Below are 19,960 nucleotides of genomic sequence, written 5' to 3'. Positions count from 1 at the left end.
AAATTAAAAAAAAAACCCAGTAGTGAACCCCAGTCCCAAAGGATGCTCAGGAAGGGTGGAAGCTCATCCCAGACATCCCTGGCAGGACTTGGGGAGCACAGATTTTGTGGAGCCATCCTGACACCTCTGCTCTTTGTTCTGTGTTTTGCCTGTCCCTGCTGGCCTCACTGGCAGCCTTTGGTGCTGCCTTTATCTCCAGGGGCACATCCATTCATATGATAACTCTATTCATACCCTGACAGTTTTTGATAGTTCATTCTTCTAACCCAGCCTGTTTGCCTGGCCAGCACTCAAAATGATTCCTCTGTCACAGAGATGATTAACCCCTTCAGCCTTGCCAGTCCCAAAGGGAGAGCTTTGATAATGGACTTGTTTTACCTAAAAATGAAATAAAACCCGTCCGTCCGTCCTGCCCGTGTCTATGCGCGATCCTCGGTGCCATCAACAACTGTGGATTGTTTTTAAACAATTAAAGGATCTAATTCCTTAATGGATCAGATCCAGGCACACCAATAAAGCCTAATGAAGTGTTTTTGGCCCAGGGATAGTGTCCACAAAAGTATTTGTCATTTATCTGAAGATACTGGCAAAGGCAGTGCTGTTCTTAATAATCCCTTCCAAGAGCTCATCAGCCCCAGCCTTTAAAAATTTTTCCCTAATAAAATTTTCCCTGGCTTCACCTTCCAGCCATTTGTTCTTGTTAGGCTTTTCCTGCAGGATTACAGAGCCCATATTTTTCGGCTGTGCAAGTGGTGAATCCAGCCTGTGCACCTTGCAGCCCTCGTGGCAGATTTGGCTCTGCAGGTTCGCTTCTGTGATTTTTCTTTACCTCCAGCTGTGGTTATCATGGTCGTGCCTGTGGTATCTCCTGCTCTGTGTTGAGTTTCTCATTTTTAAACTGCTTATTTAACCACATTAGTGAGTGGCAGCAGTGCTGGCTGCAGCTGGATAAATGAGTTCTATCCCAGCTCCATCCCAGCATCAAGTTCCTGGGTCTTTCCTTGGATGAAATACCTTCTGTGTTATGCACCTTCCATGCAATTATTAAGGACTTCTGTGATATTTAATTACCAGTGGTATGAGATATTCAGCCTGTCCCCTCAAACATGGTTAGTATTGGTATTTTTGTCTGTGAAAATGTTCAGTTTTAGAAAGCTATTTTTAAGAGAGCAAAGGCAAAAGCCTTTAAAAGAAATTACCTTGCTTTAAAAATGTCACCAGGGTACAAACAGCTCAGCACAGTTTAGGGTGGCCAACTGGTGTGAGAGCAAAGATGTCCTCAGAGAAATTAGGGAAAAAGCATATGACAGCCTGAAAAATTGTCATGCAAAGCCCCTCCAGATAATCCAGATAAGCAACACATTTATAAACCCATGTTTCCCTAGTGAGGATTGCAGAGGATAACAGTCCAAGCTTTGCCAGCAGGGTGGGGATGGCAGAGTGGCATTTTCAGGGTGTGCAAGGTTTGCCTTGGCTCTGATACAGGCACAGATCTCCAGTGCCAGTGAGTCACTGTGGGTGACATGGGATGTGGCAGTGTGGGGTAAGAAACCTCCCAAATCCTAAACAGGCAGGAGATAACAGAATGGGCATGCAGCTTCTGTGGGGATTGAGACACTCTGGGAAAAGGACTTGGGACAGTGTTAGCAGCTTACCTGGCTTGGGCTTCAGTGTCCAAAAAACGCAGCAGAGGTTGGAAACCTGGGTGACTAAAGGTGAAAATGCATTTGTGTCTGTTTTATTATACCCAAACAGATGTGGGAAAAAAGAAGAGGGAGTCAGGACTAGTGTGAGGACACCGGGACAAACCCCTCCCGTTTCTTGGAGTCTGTACCACAGACTGCAAGCAGAAGACATTTATTTTGTGTTAGGAAAGGTTTGTGTGATTTTTAAAGGCTGTCATGGGTTGCATTGCTGGTACATGGGGTGTTTAGGCTGTCCCTGGACTGCAGGAAATCCCCAGGTGGGTGCAGGTGCATTACCTGCTCCTCCAGCCCCTGGCTGTGGCCAGAGCTCAGGGATGCCAGGGGCTGCCCTTGGGTGCTGTGGGAGGTGAAGGGATCTGTTCTCCCAGGGCTTTAGCCAGGTGAGGTACCAAGGGGTGGCTGTGCCAGGCGTGGCTCCTCTCTGCTGGTGGACAGGGCTGTGTCCTTGTGCCATCCATCCCTCAGCCTGGGGACATTGTGGGGACATGGTGGGACTCCCAGATGGCCAAATCCAGACCTGGGGCACCAGCTGTGCCTCCCCCAGGGGCCACAGGGACCCCAGGGCACCTTCCCCAGCCCCACTGCAGTCCTTCCTCTGCTCACACTGGATGTTTCCATGGAATTTCTTGAATTCCTGACCTTTCTTGCCCCCCATCCCCAGAGCCCTCCCACCTCCTGCTCTGGCTCCTGCCCTGAATTCCAATGAGCCCAGTCCCCCCTAGAGCCTGAAACAGTTCCTTTCCCACTGGCTGTGGGACCAGGGCATGGCAGTGAGGGCTCACCCTGCCTCTGACCCTGCCCAGCCCTGCACACTCATCCTTGAGCCCTGGCACAGCCCAGGGGGTCTGACTGCAGTGAGTGCTGCAGTGCTGGGCTGAGCACCTGTGCTGGGGATGGTGCACACCTGTACTGGGACATACACCTGTACTGAGACATGCACCTGTACTGGGACATGCACCTATACTGGGACATACACCTGTACTGGGACATACACCTGTACTGAGACATACACCTGTACTGAGACATACACCTGTACTGAGACATGCACCTGTACTGGGACATGCACCTGTACTGGGACATACACCTGTACTGGGACATGCACCTATACTGGGACATACACCTGTACTGACACATACACCTGTACTGGGACATGCACCTGTACTGGGGATGGTGCACACCTGTACTGGGAATGGGTGCACACCAGTACTGGGACATACACCTATACTGGGACATACACCTGTACTGGGACATGCACCTGTGCTGGGGATGGTGCACACCAGTACTGGGAGTCTCAAAACGACCATTTTACATCTCTATTATCTCACCTGTAGTTTTGAGAGGGAACATCTTTTTGTTGTTTGGCTTTTGATGTGCTTTTTTTTTTTTTTTTCCTGGGAAGAAAAACCTGCCCTATAATTTCAAGGTTTTTAGCCTTAGAAATACTTTATTCAGGGTGTTTTGTTTTGTTTTGTTTTGTTTCATTTTTTTGCATTATTTCACAACAGCTCATTCCTACCACAGGTTATGCTCTTGTGCTGCACATTATCTTACCTGATATAATGCAGGGGCTGGAAGGATCAGGTTGATAATTTTATTTTTAAAACCTGAACTGAGGCTTTTTGTTAGCACTGATTGAACAAACAAGCTTTCTTCCTACATCAAAGTATTTCCTGCTCTGGGTATAGTGAAAAGGGGTGACCCTCTGGGCAGTCCTTGTGGGCATTGCCGCTCCTGATGCATTACAAAATGATATAAAATTAAATACAGAAAGTTCACAGCAACAATCTGGAGGTCTGAGAAGAAATCCTGAAATGGGAATTAGGGCACAGCCAAAAAGCAGCACTGCTTTCGTTTGAAAACGTTTCTTTTTAGCTTGGTTTTTTTGCTTTTTTTGTTTTTGGTTTTTTTTTTTTTCCCCTTTGGTCAGTTGGTATTTTTCTTCTCTGATTTTTTTTTTTTCCTTTTTTTTTTTGGTTTTATTTGGTTTTGTTTTGTTTTCCAGCCCGATTCTGGCGTTTCCAGAAGCGTGGAAATCCAAAATTCCTGCCGGATTTGATATTTCCTGGGTGTACCTTCAGTGCTTTTCTGCACTCCTCCTTTGGGGTGCCTGGGGGTGCCCAGGGCAGCCCCATCCCTGTTTTGCAGCCCTGTGGATGAGCAGCTGGACAAATCAAATCCTGGTCTGGCAGAGCATCACCCACCGCTGACCTGGATCCATGGGAACATCCCTGCATGGAAAGGGGAGAGCTGAGCTGCTCTCCAGGCATTCCCTCCTCCCTCTGACCCCACCCGGGCAATAAACGCCCATTTTTCATTCCTTAAAGGTAAATTCTGTCCCGGGGATCAGGAGGCTGGAAGTGAAGCTTCCCATCCTGTCCTCACCGTGCTGCAGTGCCAGCAAGGCACGATCTGTGTGTCAGCTCTGCCTCCCGAGCTGGGAAGGTCAAGCTGCCTGTCCAGCCAGCCCTTGGATTAAGTGATGGGCACAAATAGCTGATCCGCCCCGGCCCCACTGCCCCTTCCAAGTTCTGCCCCAGATGATGGGAAATTAATGAAACTGGCTCTTGTTCCCCTCTTGCTGCCCCTCTTCCTGCTGTGGATAACCCTCCCTGCCGTTCCCCCGTGCAGAGGGGCTGTGCAGACCTGCCTGGAGCTGTGGAAGAGCTGCTGCTCTTCGGGTAGCAGGGAGCAGCCCAACTGTGCCGGGAAGGGTTTAATTATCCATGCAAAAGGCGTTGCATGGGGGCGAGCCTTGCTGTGAATCTTGGGAGGGCTTTGAAGTTGTGATGGAGAGGAGTGAAGCCCAAGGGAACAGGGCTGCTCCCACTGACCCTTCCTCCCCACGCCTGTGCTACAAAGCCCCTGCCTCAGAGGGAGATGGAGGAGTAATTAGAGGAAGGACCACAGCGGGTTAACAATTAGTGAGGGTGCTCAGAGCCCTCTGTGGTCCCCCACTGCTCTTCCAGAGGCTGGGACTCTGCATCCACCAGTGTGTCACCCCCAGGCCTGCTCCATGGACCTGGGCTGGGCTGAGCATGCACAGGCTCCCCGGAATGCCACGAGCCCATTCCTGAGCCCGGGGGCTTGGATGTGCTCCCACATCTGTTTGTAGGGATGCAGTGCATCCCTGCAGGAGCTGTGGCCACCAGTGCACGTGTTGGGAAGGGTGAGAAGCACTCACTCTTTATAGATGATATAGATATATAGATATAGATATAGATATAGATATAGATATAGATATAGATATATAGAGATATAGATACAGATATATAGATATATAGATATATAGATATATAGATATAGATATAGATATAGATATAGATATAGATATAGATATAGATATAGATATAGATATATACATAGATATATACATAGATATATACATAGATATGAGATATATATAAAATTATATAGATATAGATATAGATATAGATATAGATATAGATATAGATATAGATATAGATATAGATATAGATATATACATAGATATATACATAGATATGAGATATATATAAAATTATATAGATATAGATTTATAGATATAGATGTATAGATAAATATATATGATACAGATACATATCAATATAAATAAATAAATAAATAAGATTGAGATCTACAGATATAGATAGAGATATATGACAAGAGATACAGGGTCCCCAGAAAAATGCACATCCTCTGGATGCTAGTCCCAGCCTCAGCTCCCTCACTCATCCCAAGCAGGGTTTAGAATTTGGCCATGGAAATGGATACAGCTACATATATAGAGATACAGGTATAAATACAATACACACATATTTCATGTCCTAGTCTGTCTCTGCAATGTGCCCAGCATCTCACAGTGCAGCAGGAGGCTCTGCCCGCCGTGGGGCTGTGCCTGCAGACCCCAGTGGTGCTGGGAAACGACCTGCTCGCTCCTAGGTGCTCACATTGAAGGGGCAATCAGGCTTGACAGCTCCTCCACCAGGGTGAGAATTCCCCCCGACACCTCCTGGTGTTTTGGCTCAATACGCCGAGGCAAGGCCAAGGCACAGAATAGGGGAAGGACAAAATGGTGCTAAGGGAAACAAAATGGAGCTCAGGCTTTGAGACTGATACGTGCAGACAGTCCATGGCATCAAAGAGAATCGCCAGGCACGTTTTCTGAAAAAAGTGTTCCAGCTGAAAGGAGTCCTTTGTGGTGGTCCTGCTCACCCTGCAGCGGGCTCTGAGCATCACCCCGGAGGAGCAGCACAGGCAGCAGCTCACCTGCACTGCACCTGTCACACGGGGTGTGGCACCTTCCCCGTGGGGCTGGGCTGCCACCAGCTGCGTCTGGGGACACTGCTGGTGTCCCCACATCGGGGTGGGTGGCACTGCTGCTGGACGGGCACTGGGACCCACGGGGGTACGAGCTGTGCCATGAGTTAACAGAGCTCTCAGGCACACAAAGCCTTTGTGTCTGTGCTGTGTGGGCTGCTTGGCTGGAGTGAGGGGATAAAAGGAACTTCTCCCTCTTCCTGCAAGGAGGAATCTGACCATGGGTGGGATGCAAAGTGATGTAGGGTGTCTGGGTGTTGGAGTCAGAGTCAGGGGTGTCTCTGAATGCTTCAGGGATTGAATTAAAGCCTTTGGATGGATTCAAGTATATTAAGCCACTCACACATAGAGATTTAAGTAGAAGTAAGTTAGTAAGTTTTAGGGTGAGTTCTAATGCTTTTAGTAAGTGAAAGGGTTTAGATTGCAGAGTAGCAGAGCGAGTTCTAGTGAAGGTTGAAACATACTGGGAACCAAAGCAACCAAAAGGAGCAGAGTCCTTCAGGTTGTGACAACATCTCTGTGAGCCTGGGTGATGAGCCCATGGTCAGGGGGGTGGGATGGGGTGTAGCAAGCTGGCTGCAGGTCCCACACCCCGTTGGGGTGCCCCACACTGAGTGCTCTCAGCACCACTGCTCATAGTGCCATGGTCCTGCTGGCTCCTCCTGCTGCCTGCAGAGCCTTGCTGAGCATCCCAGCGTGGGAAAGAGGGTGCAGAGCCCCTGCTGGGGGGGAGCCAGGGGCTGTGGGGGCTGTCCCCTCCCTGCAGCCTGCCTGCTGAGGGTCACTGCCACTGTGCTCCTGCACTGGCAACAGGGAAACTCCCAAGCCTGGGCTCCTGCTGGGTGAATTACCCAGGGAAAATAGGCAGAAAATCTTCAGATTAACAATAACAAATAAAAATGGATTTGAGATCTCCGAGGTAATTACTGCGTGCTGAGGGCAAGGGGCCTCTTTAGCAGTGGGAGCAGGGAGTGGAGGGGCTTGGCCTGCTGTTGGGCCAATGGAACCACACAAGAAACCCTGGAAATTCTTTCAAATTGTTCTGCTAACATTAATAAATGCCTCAAAAGCTCCTAATCTGCTCTGTCAGGAGCATGACGTCCGGGTGTTTCACAGCCAGCTCACGTCCCCGCTCCTCTCTCCCTCCCTCTCCTTCCCTGCCTGGTAATAGTAAATGAAAGTGGCACCCCTTCCTGGGGCTGCAGGGACCAGCCTCACGCTGAGCCCAGGCTCTGCCAGCCTGGAGCTGCTGTCCTGATATGCCCTGCCCTGCGAACAAGGAAACTGTGACAAGCTGCTGCTGGCCACCAGCCCACGGTCCCTCCTGAGCCCAGGGACCAGCCCTGGTGGCAGAGGGATGCTGTGACAAGGTGCCTCCAGGTCCAGCCTGGTGCTGCTCGAGGGTGAAACCTCCTGAAGCATTGACCTCAATGGGTGGCTTCAGGAGAAAGGGAAGGGGGAGAGCTGGAGGCACTGGGGGTCCCTGTGGGGGTCTTGAGGCATCAGGGCCCTGGTGCCCCCTGCACTCATTCCCAGGGGTCAGGGCACCTTGTTGGCAGCTCCCACACGCCTCCATCCCTCTGGAATCTGCACCACGGGGCTGGAAGGAGCACTTGGCTCGGGGTTATCAGGCAGGGCAGGGCTGTGGGCTCTGCTGTGGGCTCAGATGGCTCAGTGCCATGGCATCCTGCTTTCCTCAGGAAGCTTCTGAGCACGTTGAAGGCATCCCCACCTCTCCCCCCAGCAATCTGCTCCCCTCTGCTGCAGTGTTTGCCTCTGTCTCCTCTTTAAGCCGGGCTCCTGGTGGTGGCAGGGATTTGGAGGGGCTGGCTTTGATGGGTTTCTCCAGTGGGGTGTCAGCCAGGAGCACGGGGAGTCTTTGTGCTGGAGCTGGCACTGCACTGTGCAATTACAGCAGCTGCTGGAGTGCAGACTGCAGACCTGTGATGCTGGGAGGGGGCTGAGCCTAAAGGGCTTCCAGAGGAGAAGTGTCCAGCTGAGCAAGGATGCTCCAGTTGCACCAGTCCTTGCCCACACTGGGACTGGTGGGAGTTTGTTTCCTTGCTTTGCCTTCCCTCCAAGCTGCTGTTTGCAGCCTCCTCTCCTCCCAAAGGTCACACTGCTCTCAGTGCTGGGGCCAGGATCACCTCTACCTGAACCAGCAGCTCTGGGAGCATCACTGTTGCCATCCCTGCCTCACATCCAGCCAGGCAGTCCCTGGTGAAGGATTGATGGGTGAGGGGCATTTTCAAGGCATGTGAGGAGGGTGCTTCCTGGTTCCTCACCCCTTGGGGATGGGGACAAAGCTTTCTAACTCAGCTTTCTGCTCCTGTGTTTTCAGTGAACCTGCTGGACACGTCAACAATCCTGGGAGACTGGGGCTGGATGACTTACCCCTCCCATGGGGTGAGTATGAAGTGGCTGCTGGCACAGGGAAGGGTCACTGTGGGTCACTGTGGCAGGGTCAGGGGGTGGCTGGGGAATGGACATCTCAGCCCCAAGTCAGTGGTGAGGCAAACAGACCATGTCACTTGGGAGAATGCCAGCCTGGCAGAGGGATACAGCTGGTTTGGAAATGCCATTTAACCCTCTATGTCCCCTGGAAGGGCCCAGCTGTCACCAGGTCCTGAACTTTGATGGGACTCAGTTACTGGGACACACTAAGAATGTCTGAGTCCTCACTGCACTGGGTGAGCATTGGGAGAACAGCCCCAAAGGAGCAGGAAGCTCCCAACCACCTGTAATCCAAGGAATTTCTGTGGGAACTGGGCAAGAGGGGCAGGGCAGCCTCCCCTGTGGATCACACCTGTGGGAGTGGGGGTGCAAACTCAGAGCCCTGTGATGTGTCCAGGAGAATGGGGGGGATCCCCATTTTTGCAGTCATTATCCCACAGACCCATGTGAGCCTGTCAGCTCCACTGCCTGCATCCTTTTCACTGCCTGCATCCTTCCCTCTGCCTGGATCCTTCCCTCTGCCTGCATCCTTCCCTCTGCCTGCATCCTTCCCTCTGCCTGGATCCTTTTCACTGCCTGGATCCTTCCCTCTGCCTGCATCCTTCCCTCTGCCTGGATCTTTCCCACTGCCTGCATCCTTTTCACTGCCTGCATCCTTTTCACTGCCTGGATCCTTCCCTCTGCCTGCATCCTTCCCACTGCCTGGATCCTTTTCACTGCCTGGATCCTTTTCACTGCCTGCATCCTTCCCTCTGCCTGCATCCTTCCCTCTGCCTGGATCCTTCCCACTGCCTGCATCCTTCCCACTGCCTGGATCCTTCCCTCTGCCTGCATCCTTCCCTCTGCCTGGATCCTTTTCACTGCCTGGATCTTTCCCACTGCCTGGATCCTTCCCACTGCCTGCATCCTTTTCACTGCCTGCATCCTTCCCACTGCCTGCATCCTTCCCACTGCCTGGATCCTTCCCTCTGCCTGCATCCTTCCCTCTGCCTGGATCCTTTTCACTGCCTGGATCTTTCCCACTGCCTGGATCCTTCCCACTGCCTGCATCCTTTTCACTGCCTGCATCCTTTTCACTGCCTGCATCCTTCCCACTGCCTGGATCTTTCCCTCTGCCTGGATCCTTCCCACTGCCTGGATCTTTCCCTCTGCCTGGATCCTTCCCACTGCCTGGATCTTTCCCACTGCCTGCATCCTTCCCACACCCTCCCTTCACCTGCATTTCCATGCCCAGGTTTTCCCAACACAGTAGCTTTCTGGAAATACTGAGTTTCAGATGTCAGGGTGACCTGGCTGGAAGGATTTTGCTCATTCATTTAGTGAACAGAAACAATCCCATAAATACCCACAGGACCAACTGCAAGGCACAGTGGGGCTTTCTGCAGGCACAAAACGTGCAAAATTGGGGTGCCTACCTGGCTTTTGCTGCTGTGTTGATTTTTCATGTCCATTCTTTTTATCCTCTCTCTGAACTAAATGGTCCTAATCTTTTCAATTCCACCTCCCACAGAAATCTTCCCAGGCCTCTAATAATTTTCATTGATCTGTTGCTTGAGACTTTCAGTCCCTGCACTGCTTGAGCAGGAGTGATCAGAACAGTGAATTCATAATAATAGCAATGATCAGATTTCTATCAGACTTTATCAAATATGTAAATATATTAAATCGTTAACTCAGCTCTAATTTTAGCAGTTAGTTGTTGCAATGATGAGTATCTTGGGAATGTAGGAGATTGAGAGGTACAAGGTCAGAGGGGACTGTGGAACTAATGTGATGTGATCTCCTGCATAAATACAGGCCTTCAGACCTGTCAATTAATTCAGCTCTCAGAGCAGCTCAGCTTTGAGGAAAAAACATCCTTGGCTGCAAAACTGCTGGTGCTGGTAAATCCTCAGGTCCTGTGGCGATGCTGTTAACAGGCCCCTGTTAAAAAGTCATCCCTGGAGCTTTGCCTGGCTCCAGCCTCCACCAGGGACCTTCCTGTGCCTCTGCCTGGGTGAGGCAGATGCTGTCCTCCTCCTCTGCCCTTGGCTGTCACTAATCAGCTGTCACCTCATCCCAGCCCTGCTGCCACCTCCTGCCCTCCTGGAGGAGCTGACACGGAGTCAGGGAGCAGGGCTCCCTCTGCTCCCCTGCAAGGGAGGGTGTTCCTGGGCTGTTTCCATTGTCCACATCCAGTGCTCTGTCCTTAATCCCTCCCTGGGCAGTTTCTCCCCATGGTCAGCCCTTCTGCTGCTCCCTGTGGGTGCCCCCAGCCCTGCTCCCTGGCAGGGATGCAGGTGGGATCCCTGGCATCACTGGGTGCTTGGCTGGGGATGGGTCCTTGGGTGAGCCTTGCCCTCCCAAAGCACACAAAAGGGATGAGCCTCATTCTCACCACAGCAGGCACAAATCCAGGCATGAACCCAGAGCCCAAACCCATCTGGAGTGTCAGTGTGACTCTCAGCTGACCACAGGGACTGGGAGTCTCAGGGTTTTCTACAGCAGATGCCCAGCAGTCCTTCACCAACAGCTCTTGAACACTAATCCAGCTGAATTCTCCATATTCTACATCCATATTCTCCATCCATATTCTCCATATATTCTCTATTGGTGATGCTTATTAAAAATATATAATAAAACAATAAAAAATCTATGCAATAAAATAATATATAATGCATTAAATAAATCAGTAAACAATTTTTAAAGAGTAAATAATAAGTATAATAAAGAATAAAATGAAATTATAATACTGGATGCCAAAAAAGTGAAAGAAAACCAAAAAGGCAACATTAGGTAACACCCAACCCCAGAGCCACCTCTTGGCCATGCTGCTGAGTCCTGGCCCTGTGGTGGGGTCACTCCACTGTGCACCTACCCTGTGCTTTTGCCCAAATTGTGGCCCTGTTACCAACAGGATGACAGGTGTGTACCTGTGTGGAAACTGTCCTGAACACCCTCAGCTTTGCATATCTTTTTTTCCAGCTGGGTGTTTCAATAGCTCCTCTAAACACTTGTCTGGACCATGGTTTTTCCTCCATGGGCCACTGTATCCCATAATGCAGAAAGCACATCTCCTTCTTTACCTCCCTCTGCTCCTGCAGCTCCAGCCCCTTTCTGAGCAGTGAATTTGCCCTGGGGTGTGTTTGCTGTCCCAGGAGGTGGATGGGGTGTCTCAGGGAGCTGGGGTGCAGCTCTTGCTACCTGGTTTGCTCTGGGCAGGTTTTCAGGCACAGCTGGGGTGGCTCTGGTGTGATCCCTGCTCTGAGGAAGGAGCTCCCTTTGCTTTGGGTGTGCCTGGGGCTGTCCCTGCCCACTGCTGTGGCTTTGGGAATCTTGGACTGGGGTTGTGTAGAGGCACTGTGCCAGATTTCCATTGAGGAAATTTATTTTTGCTGCCATTTCTTTAACTGAGACGCTCTAGATGGAAGATTGGTGTCAGTGCCCCCCATCCCTGCTGCCTGCCCCACCCCTGGGCAGACACAGCAGCATCCTCCTGCCAAGGGGCAGCACTGCTGAAATCATGTTTGTTCTGCTTTACCCACACCTCCATTCCCCCCAGGGCAGCACATGGTGACAGGCAGTAGGAGCTGGCCCTGCCTGGGTGTTCTCATGGCACTGAGCAGCACAGAGCTCAGCCTGAGAGCTTCAGGAGGTGTGTGCAGGCTCACTGCCAGGTCCTGTCCCACCTGGGCAAAGGCAGCAGCCTCAGAGGCTCCTTCCTCTGGCTGGGGGATGCCAGAGCTGCCTGCACAGCCAGGATGGGTACAGCTTGCAAAATCCCCAATTTCCATCTCACCTGTGGGCAAGGTGAGCTTGCCTCACCTGGAGGTCACTCTGGGCTGGCCATGAGGAGCAGAGGGTCAGCAGTGCTGTGAGCCCTGGGGACTGTCAGGCCATCAGGGAGCCGTGCCTGGCCAGTTTTGACATTTTCTCTTGCCAGACAATTAACAAAAGGGTAATTGCCTGTAATTGCTGCTCAGGGGTTTAATTGCATCCCCCCTCAGCTCCAGCCCAGAGACACGTGCAGGAAGCAGAGGGGTCACCAGAGCATCCCTGTCCTGCAGGCTCCTCTCAATTAGAACTTCAAAGGGCTCCCAGGAGCTCTGCAGCTCGCTCCTTTCCCAGAACAATTCCCTTTGCATTGAAAATTAAACTCTGTGGTCAATCCCTTTCCTTGCTTGTATCCCAGTCCTCCCCAGCACAACACCCCAGTGCCCTTCTGTCCCTTCTCCTTGCTCAGCACCTGACCTGCTGGATCAGAGGGAGCCCCTCTGCAAATTGCCTTTCTACTGGCTAATTAAAACACTGATGAGATAAGTCAACACATTATTAATAATTATTGTATCATCTGCTTTGATTTACAAAGTCAAACAGGAAATTGTTCTGCTCAGACAGGGGGTATCTAAGGAGCTTGGATGATGCCTTATAAGAGGTAATTAGGATGGGAGCCCCTGGAGAGCTGGAGGAAGGCCCCCCCATGCTGCCCATGACCCCCCATCCACCCCCACCAGCACCTTCTGTGCTGGCCCCACAGTTTCCCCCTTGCTGCAGGGGCTGGGGTCAGCCCAGACCAATGCCTGGGCATTGCCCCCCAACATCTGTCAGGGAATGTGCTGAGCTGGAGCACCCACAAGGGTCCTGTTCATCCCCAGCAATCCCCCTGGCATGCTCCATGCTGGCTTTGCTGGTGGGAAGCAGGATAAACCCTCAGAGGGGTTTGGAGCTCTCCATCCCTGCCCCTTTGCTCCTCAGGGATGTGTCCTGAGACTCCTGGGCACCTCCCTTCGTGTTCATCTCTCCTTCTCAGAGCACCAAGGTATATTTGGGCTCTCCCATGTGCTTGGCCATGTCTCTGCTCTCCCTCAGTTTGATGTCCTTGTTGTATTTCTTGGGTTTTTCTGCCTGGATCCAGGCAAGTTACAGCTCAAGCTGTGGTGAAATTAATTTTCTTTGAAAAAAAAAAAATAAATGTGTAGGAACAGAACATTGGAAAATAAAGATTTAGACTGGTAATTGAGATAAAAGCTCATCTCCTAGTGCTTGTTCAGTAAATGCTGGGTTATTGCTAATTCCCCAGATGCTGGTCACTACCAGGAGTTAATCACCTGCAGTGAAGCTCAGGGTAGTTAACTGCCTGACAAATCCCTCCTTAGCCCCAGCAGTGACTGATTTCATGGGGATTATCTCCATTAAGGCCTCCCATCTAATGATTTATAGCTGCAATAACAGCCCTCTCTTTTTTTCCTCTCCCAGTGACAATGGTGTGAGGAGGTGCCATGGCAGGCTGGCAAGGAAAGTGCTGGATGTCTCAGTGGCCACAAAAGCTCTGCTGTGCCAGGCAGACCTGGCATCCCTCCTGGCAGCTGTGCCAGGGCTGGGGACCCTCATTCCTTCGCTCTGCAGGGATGTGGGAGGCTGAGCTGCTGCCCCAGGGGACACAGTCCCTCCTCTGTCCCTCCTCCTCCTCCTCTGCTGGCCCTGGGAGACTTCTAAAACTTTAGTCAGCTGCCCATATATCTTGTGTTTGCATCTCTTGCCTTTCATAATCTGGCAGTTTTTTTTTTTTTTTTTTTTTATAACTGGTGTTGACTTTAATTTAAACTATTAGGCAAACTCCTGAATGCAGATGCAATCATGTCACCCCCCGTGCGTGCGCTCACCACGTTAATTATGATGTCCTCATTTCCATCTCACTGGGGGATCTTATCACACTGGTGGGGCTGAGCTGAGCTGTGCTTCAGAAAACCACTTCAGCCCGTGAGCTGAGAGCCAGCAGTGCCTGTGTTCTGGAGCCAGTGGTACCCAGTGTCACAGACATCCCTTCCTGCCCACAGGGCCTGGAAAACAGAAACAGTGAGACAGAAAAACCCCTCCAGTCGTGGGGATTCCTGAAGCAGGTCCTTCCATCCCCCTTCTGCTACCTAAAAGAGCCCACAGGAAGGTTGGAGAGGGACTTTTTGGGAGTGATTGAATAAGAGATAATGGCTTTAAGCTGAAGGAAGGCATATTTGGATTGGATATTGGGAAAATTCTTCCCTGTGAGGGTGATGAGGCCCTGGCACAGGGAAGCTGTGGCTGCCCCACCCCTGGCAGTGCCCCAGGCCAGGTTGGATGGGGCTTGGAGCAGCCTGGGACAGTGGAAATTGTCCCTGCCCATGGCAGGGGTTGGAACAGGATGGTCACTTCCAGCCCAGACCATTCTTGGGTTCTGAGATCCCAAAGTCCCTGCAGCTCCTGGGACCTGGCAGGGCCTGAGCTCTGTGACACACTGGGAAGGTCAATCTGAGCAGGAGCTCAGGTACCTGCCTGCCCCATGCTGAGAGCTTTCCCTGCAGGCCAGGTGTGGAATTTTGGGCTGGTCCCAGACTGGGATCCCCAGGGACCCTGGGACAGAGCTGACAGTGCAGCTGCTGTGCAGAAAAGCACCAAATTTGGAAGAGGGATGGTGCAAGTTCAAACTCACCAAATTCACCCTGGGGCTGGATGTGTGGCTGATCCTGACTGCTGCTGGTGCTTGGAGCTGGGATTTGTCTCCTGCTCTGTCAGTGGGGAGGATCCTTCCAGCTCTGGCACTGCCACAGGTGAGTGGGGACATGGCAGCACTGACCTCCAGATTTGGGAGAGAAGTGGATGAGCTGGTGGCAGAACCTGGTGGAGAGCCCTGAGCACACAGGCAGTGCTGAGGGGAGCTGGGGGACATCCTGGGGGACATCTGGGGACATCCCTGTGCATCTGGGGGACATCCAGGGGACATCCCTGGGCACCCTGGGGGACATCCTGGGGACATCCCTATGCATCTGAGGGACATCTTGGGGACATCTGGGGACATCCCTGTGCATCCTGGGGACATCCTGAGGGACATCCCTGTGCATCTGAGGGACACCCTGGGGACATCCCTGTGCATGCAGGGGACGTCCCTTTGCATCCTGGGGACATCCTGGGGACATCCTGGGGACATCCCTATGCATCTGGGGGACATCCTGGAGAACATCCCTGTCACCCCACAGCTCTGCCCTCGCCCCCTGCCTCTCCTCCCGTGCACAGCTCTGCTTCACTTCCCCTGGAAGCTCAGCAGGGCACAGGCAGGAAGCAGCTGTTGTGTTAATTTGTGCTCAATTAATTTCGACAGCGACTTCCACCCCTCGGAAGCGCCAGGGCACAGAGGGTGTGGGAGTGAGGAGCTGCTCAGCTCTGCTCTGCTCTGCTCTGCTCTGCTCTCTGTGTCTCTGGGGGGCTGCACACCCTTCCAGCCCCCTGGGAAAAAAGTGGATGAGCTGGAGCCAGAGCATTTTGGGGCTCACAATAACTGGTGGAGAGCCCAGAGCACACAGGCAATACTGAGGGGAGCTGGGGGACATCTGGGGACATCCCTGTTCATCTGGGGACATCCAGGGGACATCCTTGGGCACCCTGGGGACATCCCTGTGCACCCTGGGGACATCCCTGTGCATCCTGAGGACATCCCTGTACATCCTGGGGAGCCACACTGGCATCACCTTGCAGGGAAGAAGGGACCTCTGAGCCCCCATGGGTCCACATTTCTTGCTGACAGTCCTGTGCTCAGTATGTGCTTCCCTTTCACCCTCTGGAATACACCCTGAAACTCCTTCTCCAGATGGAAAGTGCCCAGTTTAGTTTGTACATGGGCAGTGCATGAGCCAGTGGAGGTCCATGTGGTTCCTGCTGCTGCTGGAGATGTCAGGCTGGGCACCAAGAAAAGGGACTCACAGACATGACCTGTGCCACAATGGGATGGGAACATCTGGGGTGACCTGTTTTCTTTGTATCACTGTGGGATTTGGAACATTTGGGGTGACCTGTTTTCTCTGTCCCACAGTGGGGTTGGAAACAGCTGGAGTGACCTGTTTCCTCTGTCCCACAGTGGGGTTGGGAACATCTGGAGTGACCTGTTTCCTCTGTCCCACAGTGGGGTTGGGAACATCTGGAGTCACCTGTTTTCCCTACATCTGGGGTGACCTGTTTCCTCTGTCCCACAGTGGGATTCCATCAATGAAATGGATGAGTTTTTCAGCCCCATCCACACCTACCAGGTGTGCAACGTCATGAGCCCCAACCAGAACAACTGGCTGCGCACCAACTGGGTGCAGCGGGACGGCGCGCGGCGCGTCTACGCCGAGATCAAATTCACCCTGCGGGACTGCAACAGCATGCCAGGCGTGCTGGGCACCTGCAAGGAGACCTTCAACCTCTACTACATGGAGTCAGACCGGGACCTGGGCAGCAGCACGCGGGAGAGCCAGTTCCTGAAGATCGACACCATCGCGGCGGACGAGAGCTTCACCAGCGCGGACCTGGGCGTGCGGCGGCTGAAGCTCAACACGGAGGTGCGGGGCGTGGGGCCCCTGAGCAAGAGGGGGTTCTACCTGGCCTTCCAGGACATTGGGGCCTGCATTGCCATCGTCTCCGTGCGCGTGTACTACAAGAAGTGCCCGGCCACCGTGAGGAACCTGGCGTCCTTCTCCGAGGCGGTGACCGGCGCCGACTCCTCCTCGCTGGTGGAAGTGCGGGGAGAGTGCGTGGGCCATTCTGAGGAGAGGGACACCCCCAAAATGTACTGCAGCGCCGAGGGGGAGTGGCTGGTGCCCATTGGGAAGTGTGTGTGCAGTGCTGGCTACGAAGAGCAGCGCGATTCCTGCATGGGTGAGTCGCTGCTTGCCTGCAGTGCCTGCAAGGGGCTCTTTGGGGAAGGGCTGAAATTGGGACAGCCGGTCTCTGTGGAGGCCCAGAGCTGTCCTTGCCTTCACTGGCTGGCTTCATGCTTCCAAAATGTGGGGCTGGTTCCACTGGCAAACTGCCCTGTGAGTTCCTGTGGCTCTGACAGGTCCTGTGCACAGGGCATGGATTTGGGATGGGGGCTGGCTGGCACCAGGACAGGGGCTGCTCTGGCTCCACCTTTCTGTGCCATGGCCCAGAGATGCCAGCTCAGTGCCCCCAGCAGCTCTGATTTTTGGTGTGCTCCAGCAAGGCACTGCTTGGCCTCTCCAAATCACCCACAGCTGGGAGGGATTTAGAAGGGAGGAAAGCAAAAAGGAAAACGGCTTTCATGGAACAAGGTCATTGTGTCCATCCCTCACCTCCCAGGGCTGCTGCAGAGCCCCTCCTCATCTGGGGGTGTGGGGAGCCCTCCCAGGGGCCCCCAGTGCCACTGGGCAGCTTGGAGCTGCCAACTGAACAAACTGTGATAAGGAAATGGGGTGACCAGCAGCAGGCACAGGATGTGTGTGTACAGAGCACGGGCTCCCCAGGAGAACCCTCCACACACATTTGTTTGCTCTCTGTTCCTTCATGGGACGTGTCGAGGGGGAGAGCACAAATACGAGTTTGTTTGAGTTTTGTGGTGACATCAAGTGGAGCATTTGTCTTAGGGAGACTTTGCTCAAGGTTAGGATGTCCAGCACCAGGCTGGGATGGATCCAGGGGCTGCTGGGACCAGGCTGGCTCCTGCAGGTCTCCAGCTGCAGAGTGGGAAGGACGGGCAGAGTAAATGCTTTTATCTGAAACTCCTCCTGTCTCTGACAGTCAATCTGAAAGTTGTCCTGGGATAGATCTAATAACTCAGAAAAGGCCTTGCATCATGTTAAAGAGTGGGTGCAGGCTGTATGTGGGGCCAGGCCAGGAGGGGCACTGGCACGTGTCTCCTGGCTGGCTGTGCCAGCCCCACCACTACAGGGAACCTGCAGGCTGGCTCAGACAGACCAAACAGCCCTTCCTGTATTCCAGCAATCCTGTACTGCACAGGACTCTGCACTGTGCTCCTGTCCTCTGCCCCAGGACACCCCCAGCCCAAGGGCAGCAGGCTGAGCAGGGCTGTGGCATTGCTGCTGGGCTCATTTTCCTGTGATTCCTTGGAGAGGTGCTCTCTCCTGGCACAGCTCCTTCTCTGCCCTCCTGTGTGTTTCTGGTGGGATTGCTCCTGCCCCAGGCGTGGCACAGGGGGAAGTGTCCCCAGGTGGCCCCACAGGTGGACTCACACTCAGCAATGCTCTCTGGTAAAACTCTCCAAGCCTCGTGGAATCAGAAACAGGACACAAACATCACTGGATTCCTCAGTGTTGTCTCACCCTCCTGCCTTCCCTGCTCTGTTTCTCTGGCTCCAGCACAGTTTGATGACCTGACAGGGGCAGCACCTCCTCTCCTGCCTCTCCTCTGGTGGGGCAGCAGGACATTCATTCACACAGGAGGGCAAACAGATGCAAATCTCTGATCTTGTGCCTGATTGGGGCAGAGTTCATTTTCCAGGCTGAGAAGTGCCTTTTGGGGATGATTCATAAGCCCACTGGATCTGTTGGAGTTGGAAATTAGCCGCTTTAATTGTCAGGCAGACAAAAGCAGGATTCCAGTGGCTGTTGCCCCAGCAATTTTTCATTCTCGGTCACAGGGATGAGATGATATAAATCACTCCTTGTGGCCCTAATAATCTTTCTATAAATATCAGGGAAATTCTTTTTTTTTTTTTGCTTGGGGAGAGGAGGTGTGGAGGGGGAGAAATTAGAGAAGATACTTTGCCTCTATGGCAGTGTTTAAAATATGATTCCAAATTAATTTCCTTCTGCCTTTCACAGCCGGACGCCTTATTTGTCAAAGCTAAAGATATTTGAACAGTGGAGGTTTCTCCCCCTCCTCTTTAACATTCATTTTTCTAAGGGCCTGCCAGAGTGATGGAAGACAGCTGAGGAAACCAGAACACAGCCAGAGCTGTTCCCAGCCCTGCAGAGGAGGAGTAAGGCAGTGCCACAGCCCTGGGAAGGAAGGGGTGAGGTGGGATGTGCTGGAAGATGTGTAGGAACATCAGGAACTTCTTTGCCTCTTATCCCCATTGCAAAGCTGTAGAATCCCAGACTGGTTTGGGTTGAAAGGGATCTTCAAGCTTATCCTGTTCCACCCTCTGCCATGGGCAGGGACACTTGACCAGTTCTCCTTCTCCTGTCCAGCCTGGCCTTGGACACTTCAGGGATGGGGCTTTGCTGTCATCCATCATGTTGGATCCTTTTTGGCCCTTTTTTGGGGCAGGGGGGTGGTGGCTGGGGTCTGACTCATCCCAGCAGGATCCACACCTTTAGCCTTGCTCTGGTGTGCTGCTGTTTGCCATAAGGATGTGAGGGGCAGTTCCATGGGACTGAGGGGGGCAGATCTCAGCCCAGGGGCGCTGGGATCAGGATCATCTGAGGATGCCAGCTGGTATCTACTGTGTCACAGCCCCCACACCAGACATTTGTCCCCATATCTGTGCCTGACTCCTCTCCAGAGAACCCCCTTCTGCAGCTGGGCACGTGCTACAGTACCTAACTGGGCAGAGAAATGGGATTGCAGCTGGAATTCCTACATCTGTTGATGGTATCCTGGGTTCTGCCCACTCCTAACATTCCCAGCCTTTAGTCCCACAGCACCTTGTGCCACAGCCACCCCAAAGATAAAACCCCTCGTGGCACAGCACACCCCACTTGTTTTCCCCTCTGTTCTCAAGGTTCTGAAGGACTTTTCTTCCCTCACCCACAGCCTCT

The 19,960-nt window shown here is 52.6% G+C and overlaps 1 protein-coding gene across 2 annotated transcripts in view; it reads left to right on the top strand.

Annotated features, from left to right (window-relative positions):
* EPHA8 (EPH receptor A8) overlaps positions 1-19,960 on the top strand; it is a 48,510-nt gene that overhangs the window by 4,613 nt on the left and 23,937 nt on the right. Inside the window, exons 2-3 of one of the 2 annotated variants that reach the window (XM_056508075.1) lie at positions 8,344-8,408; positions 16,436-17,099. In XM_056508075.1, coding sequence (XP_056364050.1) covers positions 8,344-8,408; positions 16,436-17,099 — 729 coding nt within the window. Of the gene's footprint in view, positions 1-8,343; positions 8,409-16,435; positions 17,100-19,960 lie in introns of those variants that run through there. The other variant, XM_056508076.1, reaches the window with a different exon arrangement.

The sequence above is a fragment of the Oenanthe melanoleuca genome, chromosome 21 (assembly GCF_029582105.1).
Source record: "Oenanthe melanoleuca isolate GR-GAL-2019-014 chromosome 21, OMel1.0, whole genome shotgun sequence".
NCBI lineage: Eukaryota > Metazoa > Chordata > Aves > Passeriformes > Muscicapidae > Oenanthe > Oenanthe melanoleuca.
Note: the sequence above shows the minus strand (reverse complement) of the source record. Positions and strands in the feature narration are given on the sequence as shown.